The 21,439-nt window shown below is 44.6% G+C and overlaps 1 protein-coding gene across 1 annotated transcript in view; it reads left to right on the top strand.

The window, feature by feature from the left end:
* mipol1 (mirror-image polydactyly 1) overlaps positions 1-21,439 on the top strand; it is a 35,808-nt gene that overhangs the window by 10,166 nt on the left and 4,203 nt on the right. The window contains exons 8-11 of the mRNA XM_020621371.1: positions 1,518-1,551; positions 1,661-1,831; positions 12,609-12,662; positions 19,215-19,309. Of these exons, the coding sequence (XP_020477027.1) occupies positions 1,518-1,551; positions 1,661-1,831; positions 12,609-12,662; positions 19,215-19,309 (354 nt within the window). The remainder of the gene's footprint in view (positions 1-1,517; positions 1,552-1,660; positions 1,832-12,608; positions 12,663-19,214; positions 19,310-21,439) is intronic.

Below are 21,439 nucleotides of genomic sequence, written 5' to 3'. Positions count from 1 at the left end.
TTTTTGTGACTTCCTAACGATTTTCTTCCTCTGCTCTTTAAAATGTCTACTGCAGTGATTTGAAACCTTTCACCCGTGACTGCTCATCACAGCTTGTGTTCGCCAACCAGAGGTGTGTTCTTTCCCGCTCTGGCCTTTTCAGATTGTTTCATGTTTTAGTTCGCAGAGAGGAGCAGTTGTCCATTACTTCATATAAAGCACAAGTGAACGTTTGTGCAGCAGAACAGTGTTTTTGTTTCTTCTTTGCTGTCGGGGGATCCTGACCCCCAGGCTGGCACCTAGAATCTGATTTGACTGCCTTCATCTGTTAACTCTTGTGACAAGTTGTTTACAGCAGTTATTGAATTGTAAAAGTAACTGAAGTCCGAAGAATCCGAGCTGAGGACGTCCCTCATGTCTCTGTACGTTCATTGTGAAGTTTGTCAGCTGCAGATTCTACATATTCAGTTTGACGTTTGAAACTTTCCTAAAATGATGAATAAAGATTTTCTTCTTACTCGGATCAATTTATCCCACTAATGGCTGCGGTGGGGGTGGGGGGGGGAGTGAGCCGAGCCGAGCCGAGCTGAGCCGGGCTGGATGGGCTGTAAGCAGGGTGTTAGAGGAGCTTTATTGGAGGCGTCTGTTCTTTCATTCCCCGCTGTTCCCTGCAGAGCAGAGCCGCCTCGGCCACCTTATTACAGTTTATTACAGCAAAACAGCAGCAGGCTAAATGAAAAGAGCTTCCCAGGAGGAGAGGCAGGAGATCAGCTAGTTACCAGCTCCAGGTCCACCATCACAGCTGTGTCAGAGAGGAGCCGCATGGACGGCGCCCTCACAGCTTCAAAGTTATTTCAAAATGCTGGAGAGTTTCAGGTGGACTTCAGGGAACGCAGGACAAAATTACTGCACAGCTGCAGCAGCGTGGCACTGAGGTCATCTAACAGGCTGCTACAGAGGCCCAGGTTTAATTTGGTCAATGGCAGGAAGACGTGAGGCCGGGCATCTGAGCAGGGTCAGATGAAATGAACTGGGCACCCCATGTCAAGTTCTCTGATTACAGATGAAAATTTAAGAATATCAAACACCTGAAATCTAAATGTAGAGGTCTTTTTCATACAGTGTGCTGAGCATAGCAAACTGTAGATGAACCTATAGTCAGAAAATAAACCACAGATGTGTTAGTGGCCGAACGCTGAAATGTGTTGTTCATGCCTCAGCTCTGCTCACAATTTAGGTTTGATTTTTTTTATGCATTGTATTTCATCTGCCAAACACTCGGCTTAAAATACAGGAAGCACTACAAGGACCTGGCTCCCATTTTAAATGAACCATTGAGACCAAGTGTGACATAGAAACCCTGAGGACACTGTGGCAGGACCGAGCCATAGCCCTCTCGCTGCGGGACCGAAGGGCTCCTAGCACATTTGTGGTTTACTGTCAGGTGTGAAGTGGTTTCCAGTCGGGGTTGAAGGTAGTTAGCATTGGAGGTAGCTGGTAAACACAAGCGTCTTACTAATGAAACTCTCTGTTTTCAGGACGGAGAATCTGAAGCTGGAGGAATCTGACATGGTAAAACACCTTCACAGGGTCACGACACCCAGACTTTGTTGTAGTTCATAGTTTAGATGTTTCATAGTTGAAACTCGTATGTTATCGATGCCTGTGTGTCCATTTTCAGGACATAGATGAGCTCCTTCAGTGCGTTTGTGATGCTGACTCTGTCCAGGAAGTTGAACGGTTTGGTTCATTTTTGGTTCAGCGTTTTCGGGTGGCAAGGCAACGACGAAGTGACATCACTACTCAGGAGATGAAGGCCGTGATGGAGGAGAGAGACGGATCTGTGGCCAAGGTGAGTCCACCTAACTCTTTACATCTGGGACATGCTGTACTCATCAGCAGACGCAGACTGGAGATGATCATGTCACCAGTGTTAATAAGTGTATCATCAATATTACAAACAGCTTTACCGCCTTGTTTGTTCACTACACGAACATGAGTTGTCAGATACTGAGGTCATGTCAGTGTCATAGTCGACACACACAATACTCCACAACGATAAAGTGGAAACAGGTTTTTGGAGTGTTTTGAAAATAGATTAAAGCAACAAACTGAAACGTCCCATTTACATCAGTATTCAGACCCTTTGTTATGACACTGGTGCAGCTGAGCTCCGGTGCTTCCTGCTCTTGTCAGTGGTCACTGAGATGCTTCTGCAGCTTGATAGAGTCCACCTGTGTCTAATTTAATGCCTAGGATATAATCGGGAAAGGCACACTCCTGTCTGTATAAGGCCTTGTTGTTGATGGCACATGTCAGTGAAACAAAGGTGGAGAGACCTGTCCACAGACCTGCCAGACAGGACTGTGACAAGACACAGATCTGGGGAAGGATACGACAAAATCTCTGCTGCATTGAATGTGCCCAAGAGCGCGGCAGCTTCCATCATGTGTGGATGTCCTGGAGCGGCCCGGCCAGAGTCTGCACCTGAACCCAACAGAGCATCTCTGGATAGACTTGACCATGGCAGAGCAGCGACGACCCCCATCCAACCTGGCTGACCTGGGACGATTCTACCAAGAAGAATGGAAGGAAATTCCAGAAGAAAGATGCTGAGCTTGTCATTGTCAAGGAGACTTGAGGCTGTCGCTGCTACCAAAGGTGCTTCAGCCAAGTGCTGAGTGAATATGTCTGAATATTGATGTAAATGGGACATTTCAGTCTTTTAATACTTTTACAAAATACTGTTCTCACTTTATCTTTGTTCATCTGTGTAGATCGATGAGCAAAAAGAACTGAATCCATTTTAAGATGAGTCTCAAACATAAAATGTGGAATAACGTGAAAGGGTCTGTACCCACTGTATATTGTTCTCGAATTTAAGGAATCAAGTTTTTCCCATTTAAAATCTTTTAAGAAGAAATAATATCACAGACTCGAGGTTATTTAATGTCACCTTGTTATACCTTTGTCAGAAATGAGAAGCCTGCAGTGTCTGGTACAGTCATTCATGTGTTGGTACCGTCTCATCTGAGCTGACCTCAGCACAGAGAACGCTCTTGTCTGCAGATCCTCGGATCTGAAGACACTATGAACCTATGAACCTAATCCTGCTGTCTGCAGGTAACACCGTCTCTGAGTCGCGTCTTTAACCTGGCTGCTGCGTTACGGTGGCCCCGACAGCCCAAACCTCAAATATTTGCAATTTCAATCTGAACATGAATATTTTGAATGATGGGAAAACAAAGCGTAGTGGAGACAAATATTGACATTGAGATTCAGTCAACCTGACAAAGCTGACATGGAGGCTGATGTTTGCTGAACACCTGCTGTTTATACACCTGTTTGTCTGCACACACCTCTGTGTGTCTGTGTTTATGGGGACACACTATAATGCCATTGTTGTGAGCACATTTCTACATCGCGACGACATTCCTGCGCTGTGAAGACTTTTCTACATTGTCATTGTCTGGTCCTCACATCTTCAAGAAGGGTTTTACTTGGATGACATCACCTGAAGGGATAGGTAGCCTTTGTGAACCTGACAGGGAGAAGTAGCTGTTGTTTTTCCTGGCCAAGTGTTTTTTGTTTGTTTTTTTGGTGTTTCATGCTTTTAAAGTGGAGAGTAACGGTATACAGATGACAGGAAATGAGAAAGAGAAGTGGGAAATACTTCAAATTACAGCAAATGTCATATAAACAGAAAAACAAATACTACAAGGATGAAAAATATGTTTAAAATACTGTTTTGATGTTGCTTAATTGATCAGACCTGTAGGGGAGAACATTGTATTTGTGGTTGAGTTTTTGGCAGACCTTCCTTCTTATTGACTGTACTGTACATGCAGAACAGGCACCAGGTCCACGCGGTCGCTGTTGTTGAGCTTTCGAGCATATCACATGACCTTCATCAGTAGATAGAGTTGCACACTTGTTTGTTTTGTTAAGGTTTTGTTACCTGACTCTTGAAAACAACAAGAAAGATCTATCAGGACAAATTAATTTGCAGTGTTTTATCTTATGTTGATATCGTGTAAAAAAAAAAAACAACTGTATTTGCTCTTTCACATTTTTTTGCATCATATTTGGTTGTGTTCTGTCAGTCAGACCTGATTTTTGGGGCAAAGGTTTTCTCTGTAGTCTGACTTTCATTTGATAAAGTCCCAGTAAATAATCAATAAGTGAAGAAGACTCAGAGGTTGATTAAAAAGTTTAAAGTTTGGAGTTTAATCTGAAGAAGAAAATCCAGATTTTTCTCTTCCCATCTCTCCTCTTGAGGCTGATTATTATCGAAGTTCAGTTCGCAGAGTTTATTACAAACCCTGCAGAGCGCCGGATTTATTACCCACAATTCATCTGGATTCATATCCCGCTCTCTATGGGAGGATCAGGGGAGGGGGGCGATCTGAGAGAAGGAGCAAGTACAAATGAAAGATGAGGCCTGATGGAAGGAAGATAGAGAGAGAGCGGGGCGATTGACGGGCGAGATGAGGGAGAGAGGGGCTGGCTCCCAGAATGCTGTGCGGTGAGTGTCAGGCTCAGAAGCTCCACCTTCTCCTGAAGGAAGAAACATAACGAGATCAGATCAACTTACATCTGCTGTCACCACAGCAACAGACCTGCAGCAGCACCGATCGCCATGGCAACAGTTGCCAGGGTGCAAAGGAGGAGGGAGGAGATGAAGCAGTACAAGTGCACATTTAACTGTACTAGATGAAGGGGTACTTTAGAAGTACATCTTTAATTGTACTAGAAGAAACTCCTTGTAGGAATACTTGTGGTACTTGTACAAATGAAGACCTGCATGTAAAAATACCTTTGGACATGAGGTAGTGCTTGTAGCGTGGATGCAGTACTTGTGGTGATGATGCAGTACATGACGCAGTACTTGTGGTGATGATGCAGTACATGACGCAGTACTTGTGGTGATGAAGCAGTACTTGACGCAGTACTTGTGGTGATGAAGCAGTACGTGACGCAGTACTTGTGGTGATGATGCAGTACATGACGCAGTGCTTGTGGTGATGATGCAGTACATGACGCAGTACTTGTGGTGATGATGCAGTACATGACGCAGTACTTGTGGTGATGATGCAGTACATAACGCAGTGCTTGTGGTGATGACGCAGCAGTACTTGACGCAGTGCTTGTGGTGATGAAGCAGTACGTGACGCAGTACTTGTGGTGATGATGCAGTACATGACGCAGTGCTTGTGGTGATGATGCAGTACATGACGCAGTACTTGTGATGATGAATCAGTACGTGACGCAGTACTTGTGGTGATGATGCAGTACGTGACGCAGTACTTGTGGTGATGACGCAGTACTTGACACAGTACTTGTGGTGATAATGCAGTACGTGACACAGTACCTGTGATGAAGCAGTAGATGCAGTACTTCTGGTGATGAAGCAGTACTTGATGCAGTACTTGTGGTGATGAAGCAGTACTTGTGGTGATGATGCAGTACATGACGCAGTACTTGTGGTGATGATGCAGTACTTGTGATGATGACGCAGTACTTGACGCAGTACTAGTTGGGGTTGATGATGCAGTGCTTGTGGTGATGATGCTGTACGTGACAGTACTTGTGGTGATGACACAGTACTTGACGCAGTACTTGTGGTGATGATGCAGTGCTTGTGGTGATGACACAGTACATGACACAGTGCTTGTGGTGATGTTGCAGTACGTGACAGTACTTGTGGTGATGAAGCAGTACTTGACGCAGTACTTGTGGTGATGATGCAGTACATGACACAGTGCTTGTGGTGATGATGCAGTACATGACGCAGTACTTGTGGTGATGATGCAGTACATGACGCAGTACTTGTGGTGATGATGCAGTACATGACGCAGTACTTGTGGTGATGATGCAGTACGTGACAGTACTTGTGGTGATGACACAGTACTTGTGGTGATGACACAGTACATGACACAGTGCTTGTGGTGATGTTGCAGTACGTGACAGTACTTGTGGTGATGAAGTAGTACTTGACACAGTACTTGTGGTGATGATGCAGTATGTGACAGTACTTGTGCTGATGTTGCAGTACGTGACACAGTACTTGTGGTGATGATGCAGTATGTGATGCCGTATTAAACACCTCCACCTTTACTGTTCCTGGCTCCGCCCCCATCAGCCTCACACCTACGCCCCCATTAACCTGCCGCCGTATTCCTATCAGTGCAGTATCAGCCAGCCGACCGTCTGTAACCCCCGCTGTATCACTGCTCCTCCATCTTTTAACACCCCGCCTCTCTGCTTTAACACCACCCCTCCATGGTAACACCTTAATCCCAACCCTGCTCGCCACCCTGCCGCGCTGAAATATGTTTCAAATGCCGCTGTAATCCTCAGAGGAGAAGAAGAAGAGAGAGAGCACTCCACACTGGAGGATACTCCTCCGCCGCTCACCGATCCCTGGCTCCCTCTCCTCATCTCTCAGGGATTATCTGCCACCGCCGCTGGGACTTCTGGGAAATATTAGAAAAGAGGAGGAGGGGTCTCCCAGTCACTGTCTGCCTCTTTCTCCCACTCTGTCAACTCACAGCTGCAGGTTTCTGCTTTTTATTGAGTTAATATCAGGTAATTACAGGTTATTAGGGGTTATTAAAGCTCACCTGGACGGGCCGGCTGAGGCCGAGCTCAGATGGTCGGTGTGACTCCCACAAGGGGTCTGAAAAGTCTTCAGAAATGTTCAATGCTGTTCCCTCAGAAAAGCCCTTAGAAGGTTTTAAAAAGTCTTACATTTGTTTTCCAAAAGTCTGTAACATATTGTCTTGGCTTCTGGTGATGGTCTCATTAGTTAGATTGTTTTTCATTTGTTTAATCTGTCCATTAGTTTGATCCACAACGGTAAATGCAGGTCTTAACATTTTGTTTGCTGTCATTATTCGACTGGTTTGACTGTGCAAAAGGTGTTAAACAACACTCAGCTTTGCTTTGGTGAACACAGAAAGCCTGTTACAGGACCACCTCACTGTTTTAGACAATTAAACAAACTACACACAGTTACTCGCTATTAATGGTGAGAGAACAGGTGAAGGATGATTACATCTAATTACAGCCATAAGGTCAAAATAGATTTAATGTAACAATAGTATTAAACTATAATACATATGTAATACACACCTGACAGTTAGGTTTGGACACACTTCCCCATTCAATGCAAAGTGTGTCCAGACATTTGACTGCTGGTGTATGTATGTACAGTATGTGTATATACTGCACAATAAGTGTGTGTTTCCTTTGAGCCTAATGGTCCTCTCTAACTTAGTTTCCCAGGACTAGATTCACCACCTGGAACATGACCAAATGATGTCGGCGCTTCAAACACAGGCTCTGTTTAAATTCATAAATAATGCATAACAACAGAAGAATCTGCGGTCGGTCTGAATCCTCACAAATCTCTTGTGTTTGCAGACGCACACTTTTGTTCATTAAATCTCTCATTTTCTGTGTGTGGTTTGGCAGCATGTCCTGCATGTGTGATGTGTCATTAACGCCGGCTGGAGAAATCTCATGATAAGGTTACAGTCTGGCTGGGCGTACAGTCGGCGCTGTGCCTTTTCTGGTCTGGGGCAGGCCTTGGGCTCAGTTGTCCCAGGGCTGGACCTGAAGGTTGGAACTCCACCCCCCAACGTAGTAGACAGCTGCTGTCTCACTGTGTCAGATACAGATTTAAATGAGGTCAATCAAAGTGTCTGTATCAGCCGATAACTGTGATCAGACTGGGGGCTAAAAGAACCTGGTCAGAACATCTTGTAACATGTTGATCTAACTGTGCGCCTGGTTTCTGTGGTTGATTTCTTTGACCACACTGAGGCTGTGATGGCGTGGCATTAGAGCCTCGTGAGGCACGTGTGTGATTTTGTGTAAATAAAAGTGACCCGACAAGAACATGGAGACACAGACCGACACTCGTGATGACACTTGCTGCTGCGTTACACTGCAGTGTGTATTAACACACATCATCATCCTCACAGTTACATGTGTGTCCTGTTTTCCACCAGGGAGCTCCTTCCAGATCAGAGTCACACAATCACACATACAGACAACAGCTTCACGCTGATGCCTTCTGCATCACTGACTTCACAACATGAGTCTGTCCAAACTGATGATTAAATGCTGCTGCCATCAAAGCAACATGTCTGATGTTTGCCTCTGTTTGTGTTCATGTGAAGCTTTAGTTTTACATCTGCATTAACTAATTTCTCCCTCTAATTTTTGACCGCTAAGTGCGAAGTGAGAGTCCAAACAAACTCCAGCAGTATCCCCTCCTCTTCTCCCTCCATTGCTCTTCATCCCTCCTGCCCTTTCTCTGAAACTACATCATATGTGGTCACAGTTGTGGCAGTCGGGTAGAGCAGCAGTAATAACCGGCTCCAGAACCAGCGTATAGGGAACATGGAGCCTGTGGTTTTCAGTGTCTCTGCAGCTACAGTGTCAAATAAAGAGGTTTACATTTTAGCCATATCTATATTATGTCTAACGTTGTTTGTAGCGTATGTATCTGCAGAAACACAAGAAATTTATAGATAGATTATATAATATTAATACAGTATGTTCTATCTCATTGCGTTCAGTGTTGCATAACATTAAGTGGAATGAAATTTATTGGATATTTCAAACTTTTTTAACAAATAAAAAACTGAATAATTGGGCGTGCAAAATTATTCAGCCCCTTTACTTTCAGTGCAGCAAACTCTCTCCAGAAGTTCAGTGAGGATCTCTGAATGATCCAATGTTGACCTAAATGACTAATGATGATAAATAGAATCCACCTGTGTGTAATCAAGTCTCCGTATAAATGCACCTGCACTGTGATAGTCTCAGAGGTCTGTTTAAAGCGCAGAGAGCATCATGAAGAACAAGGAACACACCAGGCAGGTCCGAGATACTGTTGTGGAGAAGTTTAAAGCCGGATTTGGATACAAAAAGATTTCCCAAGCTTTAAACATCCCAAGGAGCACTGTGCAAGCGATAATATTGAAATGGAAGGAGTATCAGACCACTGCAAATCTACCAAGACCTGGCCGTCCCTCTAAACTTTCAGCTCATACAAGGAGCAGACTGATCAGAGATGCAGCCAAGAGGCCCATGATCACTCTGGATGAACTGCAGAGATCTACAGCTGAGGTGGGAGACTCTGTCCATAGGACAACAATCAGTCGTATACTGCACAAATCTGGCCTTTATGGAAGAGTGGCAAGAAGAAAGCCATTTCTTAAAGATATCCATAAAAAGTGTCGTTTAAAGTTTGCCACAAGCCACCTGGGAGACGCACCAAACATGTGGAAGAAGGTGCTCTGGTCAGATGAAACCAAAATCGAACTTTTTGGCAACAATGCAAAACGTTATGTTTGGCGTAAAAGCAACACAGCTCATCACCCTGAACACACCATCCCCATTGTCAAACATGGTGGTGGCAGCATCATGGTTTGGGGCTGCTTTTCTTCAGCAGGGGCAGGGAAGATGGTTAAAATTGATGGGAAGATGGATGGAGCCAAATACAGGACCATTCTGGAAGGAAACCTGATGGAGTCTGCAACAGACCTGAGACTGGGACGGAGATTTGTCTTCCAACAAGACAATGATCCAAAACATAAAGCCAAATCTACAATGGAATGGTTCACAAATAAACATATCCAGGTGTTAGAATGGCCAAGTCAAAGTCCAGACCTGAATCCAATCGAGAATCTGTGGAAAGAACTGAAAACTGCTGTTCACAAATGCTCTCCATCCAACCTCACTGAGCTCGAGCTGTTTTGCAAGGAGGCATGGGCAAAAATTTCAGTCTCTCGATGTGCAAAACTGATAGAGACATACCCCAAGCGATTTACAGCTGTAATCGCAGCAAAAGGTGGCGCTACAACGTATTAACTTAAGGGGGTTGAATAATTTTGCACGCCCAATTTTTCAGTTTTTTATTTGTTAAAAAAGTTTGACATATCCAATAAATTTCGTTCCACTTCATGATTGTGTCCCACTTGTTGTTGATTCTTCGCAAAAAATTACAGTTTTATATCTTTATGTTTGAAGCCTGAAATGTGGCAAAAGGTCGCAAAGTTCAAGGGGGCCGAATACTTTCGCAAGGCACTGTAACTGTGAGTAGTGAAATGAGAAATTTCATGTTATGATTTGTTAAACTCCCACTTTTCTAGTTGTGTTGAGGGCGTAAATGTTAACAACTTCTGACTAAAATGCTACATGAACTGGACCAAAACTGAGCAAAAATGTACAAAATTACTTCATTTACTAATCCAGGAAAATGCACTGGTTTCCACTAATTGGACAACAAATCATTAACACTGCAGTCAGTTGGAATGACTCCAAATTACGACCAGAATAATTTGACACAAAGCTACAAAACTGAGAAGCTAACGTTAGCTTGCTAGTGATGCCGACATATACAGGTTAACCAGCTACAGTGCTTAGCTTCTAGCAGGAAAAAAAGACACAACTACGTCAAACTTTAGTCCTTTTGATGCTTTTAGTGCTCTCCATCTCCGACATGCCAAACTGATGTTAACCCTGGTTTTGCCTCATTCTTTGTCTCCTTCTTTCTGTGATGCAGAACGTGGCCTCTTGGGTCTAACAGGTCCACTCCCGTCCTGGGTTGGACCTGCACGGGGAGCCTCCACGGTCTGTCTTTGAAATGAGCCATACTAGTTTGAACAATGTGTCTTATAGCCTCGGATCAGTGGGGGCGAGGAAGAAGTGCGGTGTGGATTTTAACTGTGACCACAGAGGGCAAGAAATAAACACCTGCCTGACCCTACTTGACTTCTCTGAATTTGTGCTAAATGTTAAAGAGCTATTGACCTTTGACCTGAGAGATGATGTCCACACACTTTCTTTGTTTCAGACTCATGGGACGTTTTGTGTCTGTGGTTTAATGGTGTAAAACACAGGGGGGAGTCTGAGAGCTGGGAGCACATACAATACACATACAAGCTAATGCCACATCCTCAAGGCAACACAACAGGTGATGCGTAGCTCTAGATCGATGCTGGAACATTAGTCTGGAACTGCCACTGCGAAACATGCTGATGAAGCACTGGCAGTAGCTTGTTTCACAGTGCTCTGTGTCACAGTTGACTTAGGAGCACCTTCTAATTATGTCATTGGCACTTATGTAAAGGAAAGTGTTGGGTAAAATTATTAACAAAGTCATACTTTAAGGTTGATTCTAACATTTGAAACACGCTGCAAAAGCTACAGATGTAGAAACACATCAGTGTTGTTCAATCACGGTGTGTGGAGTCTCCTCAGACCAGACAGACTTTGTCCTCCTGCTCTCAGAGCCTTTAACTGCAGTGTGACAAAGTCCAAGCAACTTCACTCACAGTGGCTTCTGTCCATCCTCTACCACAAAGGCCTGACTGATGGAGAGCTGCTGACCTGGTTGTCCTACAGCAGCTTCTCCACCTCTGCAGAGGACTTCTGCGTTGGGTCCTTGGTCTCCTCCCTGACCGAGGCACTTCTTGTTACTCAGTCTGGTCGGACACCAACTTGTGGTTTGCACCTCTTGAACTAGTCCATGGTGGATTTTGAGGTGTGTTCAGAATCATCATCCTGTTGTAGAAGACATCCTCTGTTCATCTTCAGATTTTTTAGATGTGTCTACTTTCAGAAATTGCTTGTATTTAATTGAATCCATTCATCCTTCTGCCAGTGAAATGCTGCCATGCCACTGGCTGCAAGACAAGCCCAGCACATGATCGCTCCACTCTGTGGTCAACAGTTGGAGGGGGGTTCTTTTATTTACATCTCCACCGTTTTCTCCAGACATACCTTGTGGCCAGTCTTCTGTTTAATTTCATCAGTCCACAAGACTTGTTTCCAAAATGCATCAGGCTTGTTAAGATGTTCCTTTGCAAACCTCGGATGCTAAATTTTGTGTTGAGGATGCAGGAAAGTTTCTTCTGATGACTCTTCCAGGAAGGTCATATATGAGCAGTAGAGCAGAACAGTGCACCATCACTCGAGAGCCTACTCAGTCTTCCTGAAGGGCTTTTTCAGTCAAATAGGGTTTTGATGTGCCCTTTTAGTACTGCTATGAGCAGCTCTCTCAAAGTTTTCTTGGTCTTCTAGATCTCACCCTGACGGTTCCTGTTAATGCCATTTCTTACATAACGAACAGAGGAAACATGACAACACTCTTCTATCTTCTTATAACCTTCTCCTGCTTTGTGGGCATCAGTTATTTTCATTGTTGCAGGGCTAGAATCTGCTTAGAGGAGTCCATGGCTGCTGACTGTTTGGGCCAGGTCTGAGGAGTCAGATTGTTTATAAAGCTTCGAAATGTGCATCTCCTGATTTTTCCTAACAACGGCAAACAAGCTAATTAAGGTCTGAGATCTTGGTAAAAATTACCTGGGAGCTCGAGTCTCTCAGGGTGCCCAGATGTTTGCATGGCACTCTGAAATTGAACAAAACAAAGATAATACACAGTGTTGAAGTGTTTCATCTCTAGTTCCCTGCCTTTTTGGGGATCAGTGTATCTTCTTCTTCTTTACCTATTCACAGTAATGAAAATGTAGAAACTTTTTCAAACCACTCTGATGTTTGTGGGGTTTGTACTGATCAAACTGATCAATGATCCTGATTGTGTTTCTCTGCAGTGTAAACGCCTGGAGCAGGATCTGATGCAGGAGCGAGAGCAGAGGCCGATCCAGGTAAACACACTGTCTCTGTTGCATTAGCTGGCGTCTCTGTGTTGAATGGTGATGATGGGATGTCTGCTCTGCTGTCATGGCAACATGCCATGGAGACGCTGTGGCGTTTGTTTGCCAACAACTTGTTAGGCAAACAAGGCAAGCATGTGTGAATCGGATATGATCTGTTTGGTTTTTATTATAGATCAATATTTGGAAAATAACAGAAGCACAAAACTGAATTAATTAGTTTAAACATCACAGATATGTCAACAGTTGTTCATAGTTCATCAGCATTTTCTTTCTCAGCCCCAGTTCAGTATCACAGGCCGGTCATCAGTGGACCAGACGCAAAACGTCAGACACACACACACACAGTCCAGAGCAGTCCACCACTCAGCAGGCCAACGGGGTCCTGACCCCTCTCGTATGGTGAACTGGGATGAGGAGGGCCAGGGTCCCGCTGTGTGACCGTGTTAGTTAGAAACGCTTTGATCAGCTGCCATCTTAATGAGCAGTTCCTGGAGCATGGTCAGAAGGGGGGCGCTCAGATATCTACAGGTTTGCCCTGGTCTGGTCTGTGGTTGTCAGCAGGTACAGTCAGGTGTGTTTGTCTCTGAACATGCCTGTAGATTTAAACAAATCAATGTGTTGGATTGTTTTATCTCAGGCTGGTTTCTGTGCTCTTATTTTTTCATTTTTGTTTCATGTGTTGTTTGGGCATGTTTGGTTTTTAGGCAGTAGTAGTTCCTCTGGGAGACTAGAAGTCACCTTGAACCTCTGAGCATTTTACTGCTGAGTCTACAAACCCGACAGAGACACACCACCAGTGCAGTTGTCACACAGTGTTAGTCGGGAGGTTCCAGTCTTGTGTTTAGATTTTAGAAGAGTTTTCTGCCTCAGAGTTTGTACGGCACATGTCTCGACTGAGTCCTGGACTGATCCTGAACCAGGGCTTGTAATTAAAGATAGCAACTCCTGCAGTGTTTACTGTGCTGCTTCAGCACATAGGCTGCATTTGTTTTACGCCCTGTGCAGCACAAGCGAGTGGAAGGTTTTCAGCCAGTGTTAACAGGATGCAGAGGTGCCGGCGTGGATGTTCCAGCAGAAACCAAAGGTGGAGGTTGGTTATAGCTGTGTCAGAACATTTACATCTGGGCTCCGCTGCCGTGCTGTATGTATGTTTATCTTTGTGAGGACATTTTGGGCAGGGTGGAGGTTCAGACTTGGTTTGAATCAGGAAAAGCTGGGTACACACTGGATCAACTAAACTGTGAGAGGTTGAGAGGAGAAGTCTCTCTGTGGTAGAAGCTAACAGCTCAGAGACATCTGAAATCAGACTCAGTAGAATTCTCAGTAGAGTCTGGTGGTTTTGTTCCTCATATTCTCTGCATTCCTCGTCGCATCTGTTGTCAAACATATTAGACTTGGTTATTAATGTAGCACTCGCTCCTTTTTCTCAGTGAAGGCTGTTAATTAGGCTGGAGGGCTCTGGGAGATTAGAGCCTGGAGAGGTTTTTAATTTTTCACTTAAACACCAACAGCTGCCTTTAAATTAACTGACAGTCGCAGAGCCACTGAAGCCCCCCAAGAAGAAACCAGGACCCAGACCTTTAAACCAGAACTTTAGATCTTTCAAGCATTTCAACCAGAGATGCCAGTTGTTGCCTGAAGTGTGAGTCCTGAAACCAGGGTTTGTTTTTTCACAGCTGAAGTTTGTGTCAAAGTGAGCAGAACAAGCATCCAACTCTGACATCGTGACAGTCTGATTGAACAGATGTTAACACAGTTTCTCTTGGAAATGGAAAAAATGCACAATATTTTCTGCAAACAGTGATGCATAGTTACTTCTTATGCCATAAATTGAACAAAAATAAAAAATAAAAACATTATTATGGCATGGTGCAAAAGTTTGGGCACCCTACACAATCAGTACTTAGTAACACCTCCTCTGGCAGATATCACAGCTTGCAAACGCTTTTCATAGCCAGCTAAAAGTCTTTCAATTCTTGTACTTGGGATCTTCTCCCATTCTTCCTTGCAAAAGGCTTCTAGTTCTGTAATATTCTTTGGTCGTCTTGCATGCACAGCTCTTTTAAGATCTACCCACAAATTTTCAATGATGTTTAAATCAGGGGACTGTGATGGCCATTCCAAAACCTTCAGCCTGCGTCTCTTGAGGTATTCCATAGTGGATTTCGAGGTATGTTTAGGATCATTGTCCTGTTGTAGAAGCCATCCTCTTTTCAGCTTCAGCTTTTTTACAGATGGTGTGATGTTTGCTTCCAGAATTTGCTGGTATTTAGTGGAATCCATTCTTCCCTCCACCCGTGCAATGTTTCCTGTGCCACTGGCTGCAACACAACCCCAGAGCATGATAGATCCACCCCCATGCTTAATAGTTGGCAAGGTGTTCTTTTCATGAAATGCTGCTCCTTTTTTTCTCCAAACATGCCTTTGCTGATTGTGTCCAAAGAGTTCTATTTTAACTTCATCAGTCCACAGCACTTGTTTCCAAAACGCATCGGGCTTCTGTAGATGTCCTGTTGCATACTTCAGATGTTGGATTTTATGATGGGGACGCAGATAAGGTTTTCTTCTGCTGACTCTTCCATGAAGGCCTTGTCTGTGCAAGCATCGCTGCACAGTGGAACGGTGCACCACCACTCCTGAGTCTGCTAAATCTTCCTGCAGGTTTTTTGCAGTCAAATGGGGGTTTTGATTTGTCTTTCTGACCAGCATACGAGCAGTTCTGTCCGAGAGTTTTCTTGGTCTTCCAGATCTCATCTTGACCTCCACAGTTCCCCTGATCTGCCATCTCTTAATTACATTTCTTACTGTGGAAACTGCAAGCTGACAACGCTTTGCTATCTTCTTGTAGCCTTCTCCTGCATTGTGGGCATCAATAACTTTCATTTTCAGGGTCTTACACAGCTGCTTAGAGGAACCCATGGTTGCTGGGTGTCCACAAGTGTGTGCACAAGGTTTGAAGAGTCAAGGTATTTGTACAGCTTTGAAATTGGCATTTACCAATGACAGCTGTTGCTGTGCATCAGATCTAATGAGCTGATTAAGGTCTGAAACCTTGTGAGAGACTTTGAGACTCTGGAACTCTTAGGGTGCCCAAACTTTTGCACCATGCCATAATAATGTTTTTATTTTTTATTTTTGTTCAATTTATGGCATAAGAAGTAACTATGCATCACTGTTTGCTGAAAATATTGTGCATTTTTTCCATTTCCAAGAGAAACTGTGTTAACATCTGTTCAAATAAAAAATCACCAAAATCTGTTATTTATCAAGGGGTGCCTACACTTTTGCATAAAACTGTATATGTCCTGTATACCTGCAGTGAAGGGAACTACAGTGTAAACACTGAGGTGTCACCTGACAGAGTCTGAAATGTGGGCAGGAGCACTAAAGGAGCTCATGTAATACAGTCATGTTCATGTTTTGTGACTCCATGTGATTGTGTTACATAAATTTTGGCCCAAGTGTGTGAAGCTCCATGTGAGCTCCTGTGTTGGCACTGGACCCTTGGTCCTGTTGGCGGAAATGGCGCACACTGCCTTCTATTTTTACTGTTTTCGTGTTTCAGCCAGATTCAACCAACCATCTTGTTTTCTAGAGCCCACGTGTGAATGAGTCTGCGTATCCTTGATTGTTGTGTGTACTGAAGCACGTCTACAGCTATTTGCATCCGCCTGGAGGATACACAAGGCTTTGTTCTTCAAGTTACAGCTGTGAAAAGAGCTGAATTGCAACTGGAAGTTTGAGTCGTCAGACTAAAAGAAGACAGCATCAGTTTAAGAATTTGCTATGAAAGCAAATTATTTTGCCGGAGCCCCCTGCGGTGAACACAACCCCACAGGAATGAATGGGGAGTGCTGCATTTTTTTCACACCTTTGAATCTGTCTGAGCACGGCCTAAGAAGCCCATGCACAGGTCATGCACAGTCTTAAAGTCTGAAGAGACTCATGAAATCCTACAGGAGAGAAGTCGGTCAGCTGAGTCTGTGGCCGAACCTTTTACAGTGGCTGCACATTGTCGTCTTTTACTGCACGTCATCATTCACACTCAGGGCGTAGAACTGAAGGGACGGCCAGGACAATATGATTAGTTAAAGCATTTCATAATGCACCTGCACTCTTTTGCATTTTGTAACTTTCAGTCGAATGAGAGACAGTTTTTCCAGTCCTTTATTTGGTCATTGAAGATTTGTGGAAAACCGTACTAAAATATCCTCTCCTCTTGTTCTCGTGAACCCAGTATCGTGTATGGTTTCACGTATTATCACACCCCTACTAGTGGTAACATCGGCAGCTGGGGCTGTAGCAGTATTAGTATTAGTCCTGTAGAAAGGGCAGTACTCGTTGCAGCAGTAGCGGTACACAGTAGTTAAGGCCGTAGTACCATCTGTGAGTTAGTAAATGAACTCTGATCAAAGCCTGAACTTCAATTACCTGTTGCTGGGGGGGGGGGCCATGCAAACTGTTCCTTTAACGCATCATGTTAAAGGTCACCGTTGGTTCCTTTCATTCACCGCTTGTCCTCCTCAAACCCCCCTTCATTTTCACATCTTCAACCAGCCTCCTCCTGCTCCTCCTCCTGTTAAAGGTCCAGCCTGGTGAGTTTTATTGCCTCCGCTCCCTGCTCCTTCGTTGACCTTAACTCCTCATGTTAAAGGTCAGCTCGGCGTTGCTCCTGCTTGCTGATCATCTCATTTGGAAATTATTCTGATTAATAAATCGGCGGCTCTTTTGAAGCGTCTCCTCTGGCCCGGCTGGAGAAGACACATATTGACTCACTGGGTTTGGTTTCTCTTTTGATGTCTCACTTTAAACTCCCAGACCTTGAGGGGTTTAATTAGCATAGGGGGTGGGGAGGTCAGGATCAGGTCTGTCATCCCTGCTGGAGCCGGCCTTCACACAGCTTGACCAGCAACACAGTGAGATGCACCGTCCTGTAGCAGGTTCGATTCCTGCAGCAGCAGGAGGAGGTGCTGCAGGAGTCCACCTGTGTTTCACTTTCACTCATGTTTTAAGGCCTTTGGGCTGTTGGGGTTTCCTCTGTCAGCTAGGTTTTCACAGTTTGCCCGTAGTTTGTGTTTGTGACGTACACCAACATATTTTCTTCTTACCCGTGTGTATCAGAAAGAGGTTCACATCGATAACAGGTGTAAGTTTACTAAAATCACACAATTTGTGAGTCCGATTGAAAGCCATTGTAAAAATACAGCAGATGACCACGAGTCAGGCTGTGGTGAGAAAAGAAATGTGAATTAAAGGTTGAATTATATAACTAAAAATTATTCTTATGAAGACAGACATTGTATTTATTAGTACTATACTCGTGGTTATTCACTAACAGATTATTGATGAACACCATGTTTGGGGGGGGGACCTCACAGAAACCTGGGACTCCCCACCAGTCAGAGCTGAAGCTGCTTCTTGGATGAGAGCTGAAACATTTTCAAGAACTGCTTTACTACTCTGGATATAGCTCTGACAAACCTGCAGCAAAGCCATTGTTGTGTTCACTGGGTCACCACCACCACAGCTGCCACTTCTCTGAGAGCTATCACATCTGGTCCCAGCAGCTTCTACCTGTCAGTGTGAAGCCAGTCTTGTGCTGTGGCGGCTTCAGGTCTCTGTGCAGGTCTCGGTTCAGTCTCCCCCTCTGTTCTAAGACGTGATAGTGGAACAGCGCCGACTGCAGCTGGAATATTCTCAGTGACTGTCAGCCCCCTGATGCCTCACACTAGCCAGGGAGGGCTTCGCTGTATGCAGGTGGTTGTCAGGGTCTGACTTCCTGTGGCCTGAACGTCCCCTCTGTCTTTCTGCCCCAGCTGCTCTGAGGACATGTCACTGACACGCGGACTGGTAACACGTCCTAACACCGCACTGACTCTGGTCCTTTTGTTCTGCTTTAGTCTGCTGGTTTCTGACTTGACGCTCAGAACTGTCAGGCTCTGAAAGAAACTCTGCTGCTAACGAAGCAGAACAGGAAGTCCTTATATGGTGATTTTAGTGGTGCTGAACTTGATAAACTCAGAAACCCCACTAGTAAAGTGCATCTGTTGAGCATTTTTATTCCCAGAATGCACCTGGAGTTTCAGTCCAGGAGCTGACACTGATAATGTGCTTTAGTAAACCAGGAGCTAAATACATGCTGATAAAAATCAGATCCTTTTTATGAAGTGTGCTGACACTCGTGAGTTAATTAGTTGGCTAGTTAATTAATCCTGTATTTAAACAGATTGTCTCGCTGAGATCAGATCTTGATCTCTGTTTCAATACAGACCTGTGCTCATGTCTCACCGCACAAACACACTTAACAAACACGAGACAATTAGCGCAGCACAAAAGTGTTAATGTTTAAATCTTCAGGTTGAATCAGGGATTTCAGGTTTAGTTTGAGCGACAGTGACTCTCAGAGCAGATTTACTCTCTATGCAAACAAAACAATCAGCATCATGGTCTCAGCGTGTCCTGGGTTGTGTGTCTGATGTGACCCTGCTCAGGTGGACCTCACTGAGGTGAGTGTGATTGACATGTGTTTTATCCAATCAGGCCGAGCTGCTGAGGCTGCAGAGAGAGAGAGACAGAGCGTTGGAGGACCGGCGGCAGCTGGAGGCGGAGCTACAGGCTCTACGAGCCAATTACAGGTCAGATGCAGTGATCTGTGGAGTGTGTTGAAACTAAAGTCACCATGAGTTGTGGTATCTGCGAGATCCAACTATCACGTTTGTGCGGGTCTGAAATCTCTTCCTGCAGAATCAAAGAGGAGACGGAGCAGTAAAGGGTTAGAGAACCAAGGACTGTTAACATCATTTCAGGTTAAAGAAATTACGGTGCCTGCAGTCCACATGTTAGGGTTAGGTGTTAGGCAGATGGCTGCCTCAGTTCTGTACCAGAAACAAATTCCTTGGGTGTAACATACTTGGCCAAATAGAGGTGTGATTATTATTAAAGTTTATATTTATGCTTACAAATGGGAAGTTTTCACACAGTTTGGCCAAGTGACCCGGTCTTGTTTCATCACAGCCCTCTCTCTATGTTGCCACATCCAGTCAGCATTTTCCTGAACAGCCTTGCATTGCCTGCTGTGTCAGTGGACTGACTCCATTCAGATGAATCAGAGGCTGTGTTTTGTCCTGCAGGGCTCAGCATCAGCGCAGCCTTAACAGTCCAGGGACAGGGCAAACAGTAGTGTGCGTTTGCTCGGAGGATTCCTCCTCCTTTGTGTTCAGTGTCGACCAATCAGGTGCCATAAAGAGTTAAACACAGATTGAGCATTTGGCTGGAAGAAGTGGTTGACCTTTGACCCGCTGACTCAGTCAAGGCTCATTTATAAACCAGAGCTCAGGGTTTACTGATCAGACTTAGAAAACTGTGCATGTCTGCACTCATGTCTCTTTCTATAGTTAGTATCATAATGAATAAAGTTGCCTGTGAATCACTGTGGAAATGTGGCCAAATGGATGAACCTCATATTCCACAAACCAAACAGTTGAACTGTGTATGAACCCATTTGCCCAATCGACAGGTATGAAAGTGGTGAAACCCTGATTATATCTGGAGATGACCAACAAAATCAGGCATGTAACAGCAGTGTTTAGTGTAAGAAAGGTTGAGCAGCAGTGGAGCCCGAGTAGAAAAGTAAAAGGGAACAGACTCGAGCTGGAATGCCGTGCGGTCTCAACCGTGCGCCTCCATTCATCATCAGGATTGGTGCTGAGCACCTGCAGAGCTGGGGGGAGATCAGCAGGCCGGGGGCCGCTGGAGTTTGATTTGGTCTCAGTGTGTTTTGGGGAAGTAAAAATTCATTTCTCCTGCTACTTCTCTTCAGTGCTCAGATTTTAGTTTATTTGGTGCCTTTGTATGTGTGTGTTTAAACAGTCTCATTTCACAAACACCAGGACACAAAAGAAATTCCTTCTTTCCTAAAACCGTACAGTCTCATTTTCACAGGTGAATTTCTGCAGCTGGTCAGTGAACACGTCATCAGAACTCAGTGCTGACTCCAGTATCGGCTCATTTCTGTTGCTAGAAGGTCAAAACCAATAATCAGTTTTATTAAATATTGATTGTTTTGTTACAGTTAAAGCTGAACACGTTGCAGACCAGTGCAGATCTTCTTCTACACATCAGTTCAACAGTCAGATCAACTGTAAATTTGAAAAATCAGACTGGAGTTTGCCGCAAATATAATAATTCCCAAATTATTCTTCTACTGTTGAAATGTAAAACAGCATTTAGTCAACAGATTTCAGACAGAAAGTGGCTTTGACTAGATCTCTGCAGGATCTAGACAAGCATTAAGAGTTCCTTTCACTGGAACTAAGAGGCCAAGCCCAGCTCCTGAAAGACAACCCCACATCATAATCCCCCCTCCACCAAACTTTACACTTGACACAATGCAGTCAGACAAGTTTCGTTCTCCTGGCAACCGCCAAACCCAGACTTGTCCGTGGGATTGCCAGACACAGAACCGTGATTCGTCACCCAGAGAACATGTCTCCACTGCTCTAGAGTCCAGTGGCGGTGTGCTTTACTGCTGCATCCGACGCTTTGCATTGCACTTGGTGATGTAAGGCTTGGATGCAGCTGCTCGACCATGGAGCCCCATTCCATGAAGCTCTCTACACACTGTTTTGTTCTGGGAGGTGACAGTGGTGCAGTGGGTAGAGCAGTCGTCTCCCACCAGCAGGTTGAAGGGTCGAATCTCAGTGCCGGCAGTTCAAGTGTCGAAGTGACCTTGAACAAAACACTTACACCCCCCCACCTCATCTGAA

Source organism: Monopterus albus, unplaced genomic scaffold, assembly GCF_001952655.1.
Source record: "Monopterus albus unplaced genomic scaffold, M_albus_1.0 scaffold258.1, whole genome shotgun sequence".
NCBI classification, from domain to species: Eukaryota; Metazoa; Chordata; class Actinopteri; order Synbranchiformes; family Synbranchidae; genus Monopterus; species Monopterus albus.
This window is presented reverse-complemented; position numbering and strand designations above follow the sequence as displayed.